Here is a 15,849-nt window from a genome sequence, read left to right on the forward strand (position 1 = left end):
CCTGTCCATCAGAAGTTGTCTTTTAGGTTTCTAGAACCATGTACAGCATCTTTTTAGTGGGGCACTGATAACAAAGTAGAGGACATACCACTGCTGCCTTGTTATTTAGTCAAAACTACATTTTGATCCCTGTCTGCTCTGCTAAGGAAGGACTTTTATTGTCACCAAGTTTTTCTACAGATAAAACTTTAAAGCAGCTAAGTAGAATGTTTAACAACCTGACAGCTTCTTTTTATATTTTTTATTTTAATAGGGAAGTGATAATGAATGTCTCGGTAATACCTCGGCCCCTTTAAAGCAAGCCTCCTATTGTGCCCATTGTTTCCTGTAGGTTGAAATTAATCCAGCACCAGATAATTGCTGTTTGGCTAGAATGCCATTCACTTCAATTTCTGGACTTTGACAGTTGTGACTTATAATGAGATGGCAGCTATAAAGGAGGTGTAAGATAAAAATTCACTATCAGCCTCAAGCAAGGCAAAAAAGAACACATTTTAATATATTCATGAGGCTGAATAAAACAGTGGAACCTACAGAATGGGTTTGTACGCACTGGATAAATGACCAACAATGTAGTCAGACGAAAACGCTTGTAGAATGAATCTCTGTCCATTATACACTTGTAACTCTTACATGTGATTTGGATGGAAAGAGTGTAGTCACACAAAGGGGAAGCAGGCAAGGCGGCATCGATAGTAGCATTACTAATTAACATGGAGTGTAAGACAATGGGAGGAAGGGTGCAGTACATGAGACTGAAGATGGAGACATTGGAGCATCACGGCTGTGGAGCAGCTTATTATAAACATCAGGTAACATGTAATGAGTGATTCAAGGCAAGTAGTAGGTATTTGTGTTGTTCTGCCACATCTCGTAGTTGAATTAATCAAGTGTAATTTAGATATCAAAATTGGTCATTTGAAGTGCCCTAGCGCCATCTAGTGGGCCCCATGATACCTTATTCTGTAATAACAAGCAATACAGAAATTTCAATTTCCAAACAACATGAGAGATTTTGCATGTTTCCTATTGTCTTTTTTGCTATAATGGTATTGATAGAGCATATATGACAAGTGATAGAACTTCGCATTACTGGTAGATGATTAATTCCATTCCTATTGTATGTATATAAAATAAATATCCTTTATAACAGTGGTAAGTAAAGGTTCTTTGACCAGGATATTCCTTCCTATATTTTGCGTATTCTCAAGGACAGGGTGGATGTTTTATGACTGGTATTGTGGCAAGGATTTACATTATCCCAAATACACCAATCAGCCATAATACTAGGTTTCATGTAAAGCAGGAATAATGGGCTAGTGTACGGGTCTAATTAAATCTGACAGTGCCAAATTGTAATGGCTTGATGACAGGATCTGAGCATTTTCTTAAAGGCCTGTGTCTTGTGGGGTGTTCCCAGTATGCATGGGTTATCCCCTACCAAAGTTGGTCTAAGCAAGAACAACCAATGTACCTGAAAAAAAAAACCTTTTGGTGTGCAAGGCTCATCAATGCTAATGGGGAACAAAGGCTTGCACATCTTGTCCGATCCCACAGAACTACTGCTATACAAATTGCTGAATTTTGCTGAAGTAAATTCTGGCTACAATAGGAAGGTTATGGGGCTGTGTAGTACCAAACTGTTTAGAGCGCCTATGTTGACCCCTGTCCAACACTAAAAGCACCTACCATGAGCATGGGTCAGTTGAAGAAAGTGGCCTAATTGGATTAACTACATCTTCTGCACATAGTGGGTACACGTACTTATCTGGGGAAGAGACGGCATGAGGATGCACCATTGGAAGAAGGAACATTGGTTGAGGCAGGGGGGTGCTCTGAGCAATCTTCTGCAAGGAACCCTTGGATGTTACATCCATGTGGATGTTTATGTTTGTGTCACATACCCTCTACATAAACATTGTTGTGACGCAGGTACACCCCCATCCTGGCAGCAGCATACCCTAATGGCAGTGGTCTCTTTCAGCAGCATAATGCACTCTGGCACACTAAAATTGTTCCTGAGCAATTGTTGCAGAGTCACGAGAAAGAGTATCTGTGGAATGTGGCAAAAAATCAAGTCTGATTCATGGAAGCCTCCCCTGACAACTTACTGTACTCGCAAGATCTGCTGCTAACACCTTGGAGCCAGACATTTCAGGACACCTTCATAGGTCTTGTGGACTACAGCTGTTTTGGCAGCACATGGGGTCTACACAATGTTATGGCCGATTAGTGCAGACATTTTTGTTTTTTATGATACTTTATTACATACACATGATTGTATGATTTTTATTAAAAGGTTAATCATTTTTCACTTCACGTGCAGTCATATGAAATCAATGCTTCATTCCTTCCTTTCTATGAAAGAACCTTAGAAGTAGGGTCTTGTGGTGTTTGCACAGCATTCTCTATACACCTACACATTGTGGTGACGCATACTAAAAAGTGCATTCACTGCCATGACTTTTCTTTTCATTACCTACATAGACACTGACAGCTTGTGAACAGTTTGTACATTTGTTTCATTGTAACCTTACATATAATAGTCATGATGAGTACATCCAAGCCCTGTCAGCTACAGCATATAAACTTTTATGTTACTAGTTATTATTTGGCACTTGGGTTAAGGTGAATGTCCATTATTCTACAGCGTTTTGTTTGTTTGTTTTAAATAGGTTCTAAATTCATATTTTTCCTAATAAACTCACGTTTATACACAAATCATAAACGTGAATCAGCAGCATAGACATAAAATTAGAAATACTAAATTGCCATCTAACTACACCCATTGCTAGAGGTAGCTTAAAGGGGTACTCCGCCGCACACATCTTATCCAAAGGATAGGGGGTAAGATGTTAGATCACGGGGGTCCCGCTGCTGGGGAGTCTATGGGAGGAGGCGTGACTGCTCTGTACTAGCTGTCACACCCCCTCCCATAGACATGAATGAAGGGGGCTTGGCGGGACGTCCCAAACGCGGATCTGCAAGCTTCTTTGTTCCGGACGCCACAGCTGCCAGCTCTTAGACCTAACATCTTAAGATCTAACATCTTATCCCCTATGGTTTAGAGTACCCCTTTAAAAGCATACTGCCGTACATTGATAAGATGGTATACAGTAATTTCCCGTGCTCTCTAGTTGAGGCTGCGGACAACCAGCATTTTATTTTTTAAATGTTAATCTATACATGGCATATGAGGCTCTTTTAGAATGAAGTTTCAAAAGATACTTACTGAACAATTTTATTAGGTATACCTGTTCAATTGCCTCTTAACACAAATAGCTAATCAGCCAATCACATGGCAGCAACTCAATGCATTTAGGAATGTAGATGCGGTCAAGACAGCTTGATAAAGTTCAAAATGAGCATAAGAACAGGGAAAAAATTAATTACAGAGAATTGCCTGTAAAAAAGAATCTATCCAGTGAGCGGCAGTTGTGTGGAAAATGCCTTGTTTGTGTCAAAGGGGAATAGGCAGACTGGTTCAAGATGACTGGAAGGCAACAGTAACCAAGGTATGCAGAATACCATCCCTAAATGCACAACACTGCGAACTTTGAAACAGATGGACTACAACAGCTGGAAGCCACACTGGGTGCCAATCTTGTCAGCTAAGAATAGGAAACTGACTACAATTTGCACAGGCTCCTCAGACAATGCAAGACTGGAAGAACATTGCCTGGTCTGATGAGTCTCGATTCCAGCTGGGATAATCAGATGGCAGGGCAGAATTTTGTGTAAACAACATGAAAGTATGGATCCATCCTTCCTTGTATCAGCAGTTCGGGCTGTTGGGGATTATGTTGTGTGGGATGTTTTCTTGGCATACTTTGGGCCCTTGAGTACCAAATATCAATTTTTAACAGCCTACCTGAGTATTGTTTATGACCACAGTGTACCCATCTTCTGACAGCTACTCCAAGCAGGATAATGCACCTTGTCACAAAGCTTACATTATCTCAAACTGGTTTTGTGAACATGGCAATGAGTACTGTACTCCAATGGCCACAACAGTCACCAGATCTCATTCCAATAGATCACCTTTGAAATGTGGTGGAATAGGAGAATCACATCATGCATGTGCAGCTGATGAATCTGCAGTAACTGCATTATGCCATCATGTCCATATGTTTTCAGCACCTTGTAGAATGTACAATGCGAAAAGAAGAAAACAGAGCACCCACTTCTTCCACGCTGCAGCCAGACTGATTCACTGAGTCACAGTCCTGATGACATAGATGGCTTCAGGGTGGCACCGACGGGTGGCAGATGTTCTGAGCCAGGGGAGGTGGAAGGACGTATTGTATGTTTTTCACGACCTGTTTCTTTAAACGTGAGCACCACCGAGTCACTAACAACACCTGCGTATGACACCCTAGCTTGAACTCACTGTAGTTCTTAAGTCCTGATCAGATCCTGATCTGAGGAAGGGAGGGATCCTCCTGAAACGCGTAATCTTGTCCATTTTATTGTTTTTTTAATAAAATGTCCTGCTGAGGACTTTCCTATTACCTTTGGCATCCGCCTCATCTGTCTACAAGAGTCTGCAGCGCCATACCTGAGGGTTTTTTCCTGCTCTACTTCTAATATTGACTCCCCGGACGACTTGTTTCCTCCTGCAACCCATCGGCATAGCAGCGACTCGCAATACAGTACCCAGATTATATCGTGGGGGATATGCTTTTTTGCATAGATCTCAAGGTGAGCGGCCATCTATAAGCCCCGTGGGGTTGACCCCCCCACCCAACACCTGATCTATTGAGAGTAAATACACGAGGCGCCGTCCGTCGGTCCTTTCTTTTCTTTTCTCTACAGATAGTTCTTAAGTGGTTTATTACGGTAGCAGTGCCAATGCTTTCTCTCTTTGGATAGACCTTTTGTAGAATGTATGCAATGAAGAATGAAGGCAAAAGGGGGTCCAACTGGGTAATAGCAAGGGGTACCTAAAATAGTTTCCAGTGAGTGTATATAACCTGCACAGAATTTTGGACCTAATAAGTGTCATTGTAATAGGTGAAGATTCACTTAACCGGTTGATGTCCAAGGACGAGCCAGCTTGTCCTGAGACAGCAAGCAGTGTATGGCGCAAGCAGTGTATGCCGACTCAAACCCGCGTCATACCGGCTGGCCCTCAGCGACATGCGGCGAATGCCGCGGCTGGCTATTAACCCTTTAGATCGCCACTGTCAAAGCTGAGAGAGAAGCGGCGCCGACAGCAAGGGGGAGAGAAGGGGCAGCGGCACCCATTGCCGGCGCCGCTGCCCCGTTGCCTCCCCCCATCCCCGGTGGCATAATTACCTGGGTCGGGTCCGCGCTGCTCCAGGCCTCCGGCGTGCGTCCCCTGCGTTGTTGCTATGCACGGCGCGGCGCACTGACGTCATGCGCCGCGCCGTGCAGCGCATAGCAACGACGAAGGGGACGCACGCCGGAGGCCTGCAGCAGCGTGGACCTGACCCCGGCAACAGGTAATTATGCCACCTGGGATGGGGGGAGGCAACGGGGCAGCGGCGCCGGCAATGGGTGCCGCTGCCCCTTCTCTCCCCCTGGCTATCGGCGCCGGTACCGATAGTCAGGGGGACAGAACGGGCAGCGGCGCCGATAGCCAGGGGGTGAGAAGGGCCGGCAGCAGGGCTCTAGACCCCAGGGAAGGCAGGGGGAGAGAAGCGGGCAGCGACGGCCTCTCTCCCCCTGCCTTTCCTGGGGCGGTATCGGCGTATAACACGCACATAGACTTTAGGCTAAAAAATTTTGCCTAAAAAGTGCGTGTTATACGCCGATAAATACGGTACTAATTTTGGTGCATGTAGTTATAATTTTTTTAAAGTAGTAAAAGAAAATCAAACCTATATCAATTAGATATCCTTGTAACCGTAAGGATCTACAGAATAAAGATAAGTTGTGGTTTTTACCGGAAAGTACACTGCTTAGAATCGGAAGCCCCCAATTTTGCCCAACAAATATTTTTTTTTCTGGTTTTGCCGTAAATGTTGTGGTGAATTGATTGTTGTCATTATAAAGTACAATTGGTGGCGCAAAAGCCCTCATATGGCTCTCTGTGTGCAAAATTGAAAGTGTTACGATTTTTAGAAGGTGATGAGGAAAACACAACAGTGCAAGAACTGAGAAATCCTGCATCCTTAAGGGGTTAATGTGAATTCACAAGTACAGTATCCTGCGTATATTTGGTGCCCAAGATTTAAAGCTGCAAATTTGATGTGTTTTGTCAATTCGTTTACATTGAAATCTGCATCATAAAATACAGTACATGTAAATCCTTAAGGTAGGGGTTTACACGTAGCGTATTGACACTGCGTATTTGACGCTGCGTATTTGAGTGCTAGCAAAGTATATGTTTTCTTTATTGATCCCATAGACATTGCTAGCACAGAATATGCAGCGTATATGCGAAGTGTGACCCTACCATATGCCGCATATTTCTGTGCTAGCAAAGTCTATGGGAGTAATAATGAACACCTATAGACTTTGATAGCACTAAAATACGTATAGTAAATTATGCAGCATCAAATACCCTGTGTATACAGAAAAATCAGCAGAAAATTTTGGTGCAGATTTTATCTACCCCTTTATTTCAGTGGGGAAATCTATGACAAATCTACAACATAAATTGACATGTTAAAGATTTTTAAATCTTCTCCACTGTGCATAGAGGAGATTTGAAAAAAAAAAGACATTCAGTTTGCTGGTACTGTAAACTGCTGCAGATTTTACGTGTGAATTTCTGCACAAGAAAATCTTCAGATAATCAGTCATATTTGTGTTTAGCCTTAAATCAAAAACGTTGCCATGCAATGTGCAGGCTTTTAGGAGGTTATGTTTAAAACACACGTACTAGAGCATATGGAATACGTCTAGAAACTGCTAAATCTCTGTATCACAAAGAGGAAATTGATACATTTCATTGTTCATTCCAGTGATTCTACACATCACCTACGTAACATGGTGCACATTCATGACTTAATTTAGCTGTCATGCTCTAGAACTATTTATAACTTCCAGCTATCAAGAGAAACACACCACTGCCTCTATTAGACATGGAGATACGTTTAAGAGATGGGACTCCTTTAAAACCTAATATAAAACTTATAAAGTTCATGACACTGTATCTGTACAGCTCACTGTAATACTAAAGGAAAGTTCCATTTACTTCTGGTTGTCATATTGTCTATTATTAAATTCTGATCCTTTATAAAGTGACTTGTGCAGTATCTGCACCATTTCCTTACTAAGCTAAAAATTCTGGAAATTTTGTGTTTTTGGTGGCCTTTTTCTGTGTTCCCAGTACAAATCTTGTAATTCATAGTACAGGGTGGACCATTTAAATGGATACACCTTAATAAAATGGGAATGGTTGGTGATATTAACTTCCTGTTTGTGGCACATTAGTATAAGGGAGGGGGGAAACTTTTAAAGATGAGTGGTGACCATGGTGGCCATTTTGAAGTCGGCCATTTTTAATCCAACTTTTGTTTTTTCAATAGGAAGAGGGTCATTTGACACATCAAACTTATTGGGAATTTCACAAGAAAAACAATGATGTGCTTGGTTTTAACATAACTTTTATTCTTTCATGAGTTATTTACAAGTTTCTGACCACTTATAAAATGTGTTCAATGTGCTGCCCATTGTGTTGGATTGTCAATGCAACCCTCTTCTCCCACTCTTCACACACTGATAGCAACACCGCAGGAGAAATGCTAGCACAGGCTTCCAGTATCCGTAGCTTCAGGTGCTGCACATCTCGCATCTTCACAGCATAGACAATTGCCTTCAGATGACCCCAAAGATAAAAGTCTAAGGGGGTCAGATCGGGAGACCTTGGGGGCCATTCAACTGGCCAACGACGACCAATCCACTTTCCAGGAACCCGTTCATCTAGGAATGCTCGGACCTGACACCCATAATGTGGTGGTGCACCATCTTGCTGGAAAAACTCAGGGAACTTGCCAGCTTCAGTGCATAAAGAGGGAAACACATCACCATGTAGCAATTTCGCATATCCAGTGGCCTTGAGGTTTCCATTGATGAAGAATGGCCCCACTATCTTTGTACCCCATATACCACACCATACCATCAATTTTTGTGTTCCAACAGTCTTGGAGGGATCTATCCAATGTGGGTTAGTGTCAGACCAATAGCGGTGGTTTTATTTGTTAACTTCACCATTCACATAAAAGTTTGCCTCATCACTGAACAAAATCTTCTGCGTAAACTGAGGGTCCTGTTCCAATTTTTGTTTTGCCCATTCTGCAGCACCTGATACTACGGATATTGGAAGCCTGTGCTAGCATTTCTCCTGCGGTGTTGCTATCAGTGTGTGAATAGTAGGAGAAGAGAGTTGCATTGACAATCCAACACAATGGGCATCACATTGAACACATTTTATAAGTGGTCAGAAACTTGTAAATAACATGAAAGAATTATGTTACGTTAAAACCAAGCACATCATTGTTTTTCTTGTGAAATTCCCAATAAGTTTGTGTCACATGACCCTCTTCCTATTGAAAAAACAAAAGTTGGATTCAAAATGGCCACCATGGTCACCACCCATCTTCAAAAGTTTCCGCCCTCACATATACTAATGGGCCACAAACAGGAAGTTAATATCACCAACCATTCCCATTTTATTAAGGTGTGTCCGTATAAAGGGCCCACCCTGTACGTCTATATTAGAACCAAAAGAGAGCTTAGATGCCTTTTGAGTGAGTCTGTTAGCTTCATATAATGGGGATACAATGTAAATAGATAAGCTAGAGATCAGCAAGGCATCTAGAAAGGAACCAGTGACACCATTTAGTCATTCTTAGTATTCTCTAGGCCATGCTTTCTGACTGTATTAAGGTAAGTATTAGTGCTAGTTACAATATGTCTCAGCTGTAGGTAAATTCTATGTTCTGCACTATGAAGTCAAGTTAGTTCTTCTGTATATTATAGTGACAGCAGATATTTATCCATGGTGTTTATATCATGTAATAAACAAACAAGGGTAAAATATCAACTTTAATATAATGGCAGCAATAATGTAATGTCATTTAAAGGTAAAACAATATTCAGTCTTAGATGTAGACATGACCAAATTTAAAGCAGTGCCACAGATTGTATGATGTGGATGTCTGTCGCTAGCTGTGCAGCTCTGCATGTTCATTGCTGCCATAGGCATTCCACACCTGCTGTTCATTTCATTTGAGATAATAAGACAGACAGAACGTCTGCTGCATTTCCCCGAAACTACAATCTAACGCTGCTACTTCATATTAATATGACCTTTCAGCTCACTAACTTTCTATATTTCCTATACAGTGATTTGTCCTACCTTTCTGCCCTGTATGATGTCTGTTTTACAAATAAGCAGTTGTTGATGTGCTGACGCTGACTTTACCATTTACACACTAAACTGAGCAATATTTTCTTAATACACAAACTTGTTCTTGTTTAATGTATTGCTCCTATTAATATATTTCTTCTTAATTTACCAATTTATATATCCGGGGCATTAACAACCTTGCTGCAAACATTGTGTTAGGCCTTGTGTACATTGCTCCGTGGAAGTGTTTGAAAACTACACAGTAACTATTTCAGAAACCATATACCACCATATAGTGCTTCAAATCTATCAGAAAATGTAAGGCATGTGAAGTTAGACTAGGGTCTGATAGAAGTCCATGGGTGCTGTTTTAAATCCATGGTTGTATGAGATCATATTATGAGTATGTCTGCTATAGACATCTTTGATATTCTTGCATTGTACCAATTATTGGGCTAAAAAGAAGCAAGCGAAAGGGAGTAAAGTACTTTCTCTGTACAACCCTGCTGAATATATTATGACTGTAGATAATAATAAATATATATATTTTGTTGGTGAATGTTTTGGATCAGATAGAATTTTGTAGCCTAATAAAGCAAAACAGACTACTCTGAACACAGCATTGTTATATTGTCATATTTAAAGATTTTTTGTTTACAATTTTTTGTCATCACAGAGGATACAATTCCAAAGAAAGTTGTCTGCCACTTCAACGGCAAGACCTATGAGGATGAAGAGAGATGGGACATCGACAGTTGCACGCACTGCTACTGTTTGCAAGGACAGACACTCTGCTCCACAGTCAGCTGCCCACCTTTGCCCTGTGTAGAACCAATAAATGCTGAAGGGAGCTGTTGTCCCATGTGTCCAGGTAACAAATATCTGCCTTTTTCAATGATAAGTGCATTCCAAGAAGATTTTGTGTACAATAGATACTGTAGAGCCTTTTAAGAACAGACAGTCAAATAACTTTGTGCACACTGTATGTTGCATTACTTACTCTGTATGGATCTGAAAGGAAAATGTCATATGTTTTCTCCCCCACTATCCACAGGTACCGATGGATAGTGTGGGAGACGCTGAACATTTTGAGTCCTACCTTGCCCGTATGCGCTGCGCCGTTCGCCCGTTATAGCAGTTTTTCTTTATATTTAAATTAGCTGCTAACTGGCACAGGCGGGGTTACTGCCTTCATCTGGCACTTTGACATAACCGCCGCCCGGCCCGCAGCACCGCCCGGATAATGAATATTCATATAATGTCTTACACTCTCCTTCTCATCCCGGACGATACTGCGCATGTGCGGGCTTTCCTATTATACCTGGAAGAGGTCTTCAGCGCTGCTTCATTAGTCCGGAGCAACGCTGGCGTAAGGTTGTAGGCATGTTCATTCCTACCATCTATTAGCAATATAATGAAGCAGCGCTGAAGACCGCTTCCGGGTATAGTAGGAAATCCCGTATATGGGCAGTATCGGCCGGGATGAGAAGGAGAGTGTAAGACATTAAATGATTATTATTTGCGCCACCAATTCTACTTTGTAATTACATCAGTCATTTTACCCAAAAATCTACCGCGAAATGGAAAAAAAAATTATTGTGCGACAAAATGGAAGAAAAAACGCCATTTAGTAAATTTCCCGGGCTTCTGTTTTTACACAGTACATTTTTCATTAAAAAATACACCTTATCTTTATTCTGTAGGTCCATACGATTAAAATGATACCCTACTTATATAGGTTAGAGTTTTTTATTACTTCGGGAAAAAATCATAACTACATACAGGAAAATGTATACGTTTAAAATTGTCCACTTCTGACCCTATAACTTTTTTATTGTTCCATGTACGAGGGCTCATTTTTTGCTCCGTGATCTGGTTTATATCTGTACCATTTTTGCTTTGATCGGTCTTTTTGATCGCTTTTTATTCATTTTTTTTATGTTATAAAAAGTTACCAAAAATACGCTATTTTGGACTTTGGAATTTTTTGCACATACGCCATTGACCGTGCAGTTTAAATAACAATATATTTTTATAGTTCGGACATTTACGCACACGGCGATACCACATATGTTTTTTATTTTTTTAATTTACACAGGTTTTTTTTTTATGGGAAAAGGGGGGTGATTCAAACTTTTATTAGGGAAGGGTTTAAATGATCTTCACTCTTTTTGTTCACTTTTTTTGCAGTGTTATAGCTCCCATAGGGGGCTATAACACTGCACACAATGATCTTTTACACAGATCACTGCAAAGCCATAGCTTTGCATTGATCATTGTTATCGGTGGTTGATTGCTCAAGCCTGGATTTCAGGCTTGCAGCAATCGATCGAGGTTCGGACACACAGGAGGCAGGTAAGGCACCCTCCTGCTGCGTCCTAGCTGACCGGGACATGGGTCCTGGTTGCTGACAGCAGCCGGGATCGTGTGGGTATGATGCTAGCTCAGCTCCTGAGCTCGCTTCATAACCCTCCCGTGCCATCAAATGAAGAACTAATAAACATATAGAGTTCAAAACACCAGACAGGAAAACTGATTAGTCTAAACAGACTCCAGGAACAGACAGGAATATAGCATAATCCCCCAAAACCTCCAGTAGACACAAAGTCCTCATGGACCGGTAACAGGGATCTATAGCTAAATAGGAATATTCGCAATCCCACATAAAAGTCCCCATGAACAAGTAACAGGGATGCCTAAATACACAGGATATAATATAGAAAACTGTTCACACTGAACACAAGACAGGAATAGCAATCCCTCCGAACGCCTGCAGTAGACACGGAGTCCCCATGGAGCGGTAACAGAGGTCTAACATAGGACACTGTTCACACTGGACACACAAACTGGACACTCCACTCCACTAAAGGAGTAGCCATAATAATAAATCCAAATAGACTACTGGCCAGCGGCACACTCACCAGTGTGAACAGGATGCTGCCTCAGTAGGAGAACAGAAATATAAAACACAGAACTTCATATAAACAGATACAAGAGAAAACACAGTGTGAACAGACACATAGCAAAAAGAACATACAATTCCTAAAACCGACTAAACAAATACAGCTAAAATCTACTAAGAGCATGCCACATAAAATTGGCTAAAACCAGAAAATACAAAGTGCATGCTAAAACAGAGATAGTAGATTAAAAACTTGAAGAAAGAGTGTTTCGCCAAAGCTCCATGCAGCATGCCCAGCATCTTAGCAGGTCAGGATATAATGAAGTATCACCAGCCCAGAGGCTAAACTGGACTGACTTTAAATAGACACACCCTAGGAGCTGTTGGCTAGCAATCAAAAAGGCTATTAACTATTCCCTGACCAGGGAACATAAAACTGTTCACACATAACCAAACCAATAGCTGTGTGTGAACACAGGCCAATACAGACATGACAGAAACCATTGTTCCTTAAAACCATAACTCTATGGAAAACTGGTAATTTGTTTATGAAACCCCCAAAATGTAAATAAAAATAGGAAACCTATATGAATTAAAGAGAAAACTATTACAGATAAAGCAAGTTCCTATATATAAATCTCAAAAAGTGTTGCTTAAAGCTGTAAATGACTGCATGTAGTCAGGGGAGGATCCAGAGTCTAGTCTCGGGAGGAGCACAATTAGAGTATTTTGTGTTGGCGGACAGAAAATAAGGTGTTGCTTAAGGTACTTACAATATTAAATGTATCATACAATCCTAATCTTGTTTGCGACTCATAGGCCATGTTCACAGGTCAGAATTTCCAATGCGGAATTCGGCACACTCATTCCGCTGTAGCAGAGTCCCGTTGAATTCAACAGGATTCTGCTGCGCTGTGCTCACGGCAGAGTATCCATGCCAGATGTTTCCAACAAGGAAATTTCGTTTTCTGTCTCCGCAGAAAGAATGAACACGTTCATTCTTTCTCGAGACACCGCACGGAATGCTTAGCCATCTAGGAGACGGCTGTCCGGACAGAGATTTTCCCTGCAGACAGATAGGATATGTTTAAACAGATATATCAATATTACAAAGATCATAAGACATTTTAAGCAGTTTACGTATAATATATTAGAATGTTTACATAAATGGGACTACACATAGGACACACGGTCACACATTTAGTGGGAGATTTATCAAAACCTGTCCAGAGGAAAAGTTGACAAGTTGCCCACAGCAACCAAGGCCTTTTTACAAATGAAAGAAGCGATCTGATTGGTTGCTATGGGCAACTCAGCAACTTTTAGACTGGAAGAAAGGAGATTTTGTCTCAGGCAAAGGAAATAGTTTTTTACACTAAGAACAATAAGGATGTGGAATCTTCTGCCTGCAGATGCGGTTTTATTAGTCTGGACAGATGTTTAAACAGCAACTGGATTAATATTTGCAAAAACATAATATTAAGGGATATAGGCCCTGATTTTTTAGCAGGATGTGATGCCCGTGCTGTAGCATGTTGCAGAAAATTATTTCCAATATAATAATCAAATATACCAATTGCCACAGAATGGGAAAGTGCTAAAGAAGTTTTTACCATTTAAAACTACTGCTCCCAGTATGACTTTAAGTAAGTGGTATGGTTATGCTGGGAGTTGTTGTTTCACCCATCATTACTGCAGAACTTACAAGTGACTCCAGCTCAGATGGGACATAGTGAGGAGAATACACAATGATATCAGTGACTACAGGTGACGTCTTCTCTATAGTGAGGAGAATACACAATGATATCAGTGACTACAGGTGACATCTTCTCTATAGTGAGGAGAATACACAATAATATCAGTGATTACAGGTGACATCTTCTCTATAGTGAGGAGAATACACAATGATATCAGTGACAACAGGTAACGTCTTCTCTATAGTGAGGAGAATACACAATAATATCAGTGATTATAGGTGACTTCTTCTCTATAGTCTTTCCTTATCTAATTCAGAGGGTACATACTGCCAGGTCCAGCTAAATGTTCACTCAGCAGAACTTGATGGTTCCTCACTGTGTCAGCGGATTCTGATCCTCTATATGAAAACAATAATCGTTATAATACTGCCAAACACTGTATCCTTTGAATATAATACTGGCACACACTGTACCCTCTGAATATAATACCGCCACACACCGTACCCTCTGTATATAAAACCGCCACACACCGTACCCTCTGTATATAAAACCACCACATACCGTAACCTCTGAATATAAAACTGCCACACACTGTAACCTCTGAATATAAAACCACCACACACCGTACGTACCCTCTGTATATAAAACTGCCACATACTGAACCCTCTGAATATAATACTACCACATACTGTGGTCTCTGAATATAACCTTGCCATGCACCCTCTGAATACAATACCGTAATGTATTGTGGCCCACAAAAATCATACTACCCCAAAAATTCCTTATAATATACACTATGGTCGACATGTATAATTGTCTTTGGACTGTTTATTTGTGTCCAAAAAAAGGTGCAAGCAGGGTTTATTTGTGCCTTTTTTGCACTTGAGTTGCAATCCACTGATTTTGGCAATACACATTATATGGACGGGTTTTATGAACTGCATCTTTTTGAGAAAAGGCACAAAAAAGGCGCAAAGCCACTGAAAAGTCTCTAAAACTACACCAGCCCAGACTTAGCTTTTTGGTGTGAAGAGTGAAATTTTAGAAAAGGTCTGCTACCTTTTAATAAATTTGGTGCTCCTACACAGAAAAATACTTCACTTACACCTACAATGGTAAATGCCAGCCTATACTTCTGAAATGCAAAACACTCTGTGCCCCTCATATTTAGTAATAATGCCCCATCCTGTGCCCCCAAATATAATAATTATAACCCGTCCTGTTCCCCTCACATAATAATAATACCCTCTGTCCTGTGCCCCTCGCATATAATGCACCCTGTCCTGTTCCCCTCACATATAATGCCCCCTGTCCAGCCCCCTCAGGGGGCATTATATGTGAGGGCCACAGGACATTGGGCATTATATGTGGAGGCACAGGACAGCCCCCCCTGTCATGTGCCCATATAATGCACATATAATGCCCCCCTGACATATGTCCCTGACTTATAATGCCCCCTGTCCTTTGCCCCTCACATATAATGACCCATGTCCTGTGCCCCTTACATATAATGCCCCCTGATGGGGCAGGACAGGGGGCATTATATGTGAGGGACACAGGACATGGGGTATTATATATGAGGGGCATATGACAGGGGGGCATTATATGTGAGGGGCACAGGACATGGGGCATTGTATGAGAGGGGCATTATATGTAAGGGGCACATGTCAGGGGGCATTATATGTGGGGGAACATGACAGGGGGGCATTATATGTGGGGGCACATGACAGGGGGGCTTTATATGTGAGGGGCACAGGACAGGGGGTATTATAAGTGATGGGCACATGACTTTGGGTATTATAAGTAAGTGGCAAATGTCCGGGGGGCATTATATTTGCATTATATGGGCACATGACAGGGGGGGCCCCTGTCATGTCCCCCCACATGTAATGCCCCCTGACATGTGCCCCTCACATATAATGCCCCCC

At 41.4% G+C, this 15,849-nt stretch overlaps 1 protein-coding gene across 2 annotated transcripts in view; it reads left to right on the top strand.

The window, feature by feature from the left end:
• Positions 1-15,849, top strand: part of CRIM1 (cysteine rich transmembrane BMP regulator 1) — a 769,789-nt gene that overhangs the window by 743,827 nt on the left and 10,113 nt on the right. For both annotated transcript variants that reach the window (XM_056567417.1, XM_056567416.1), the window contains one exon: positions 9,999-10,193. In XM_056567417.1, the coding sequence (XP_056423392.1) occupies positions 9,999-10,193 (195 nt within the window). The remainder of the gene's footprint in view (positions 1-9,998; positions 10,194-15,849) is intronic.

Source organism: Hyla sarda, chromosome 3 (genome assembly GCF_029499605.1).
Source record: "Hyla sarda isolate aHylSar1 chromosome 3, aHylSar1.hap1, whole genome shotgun sequence".
Taxonomy (NCBI): domain Eukaryota; kingdom Metazoa; phylum Chordata; class Amphibia; order Anura; family Hylidae; genus Hyla; species Hyla sarda.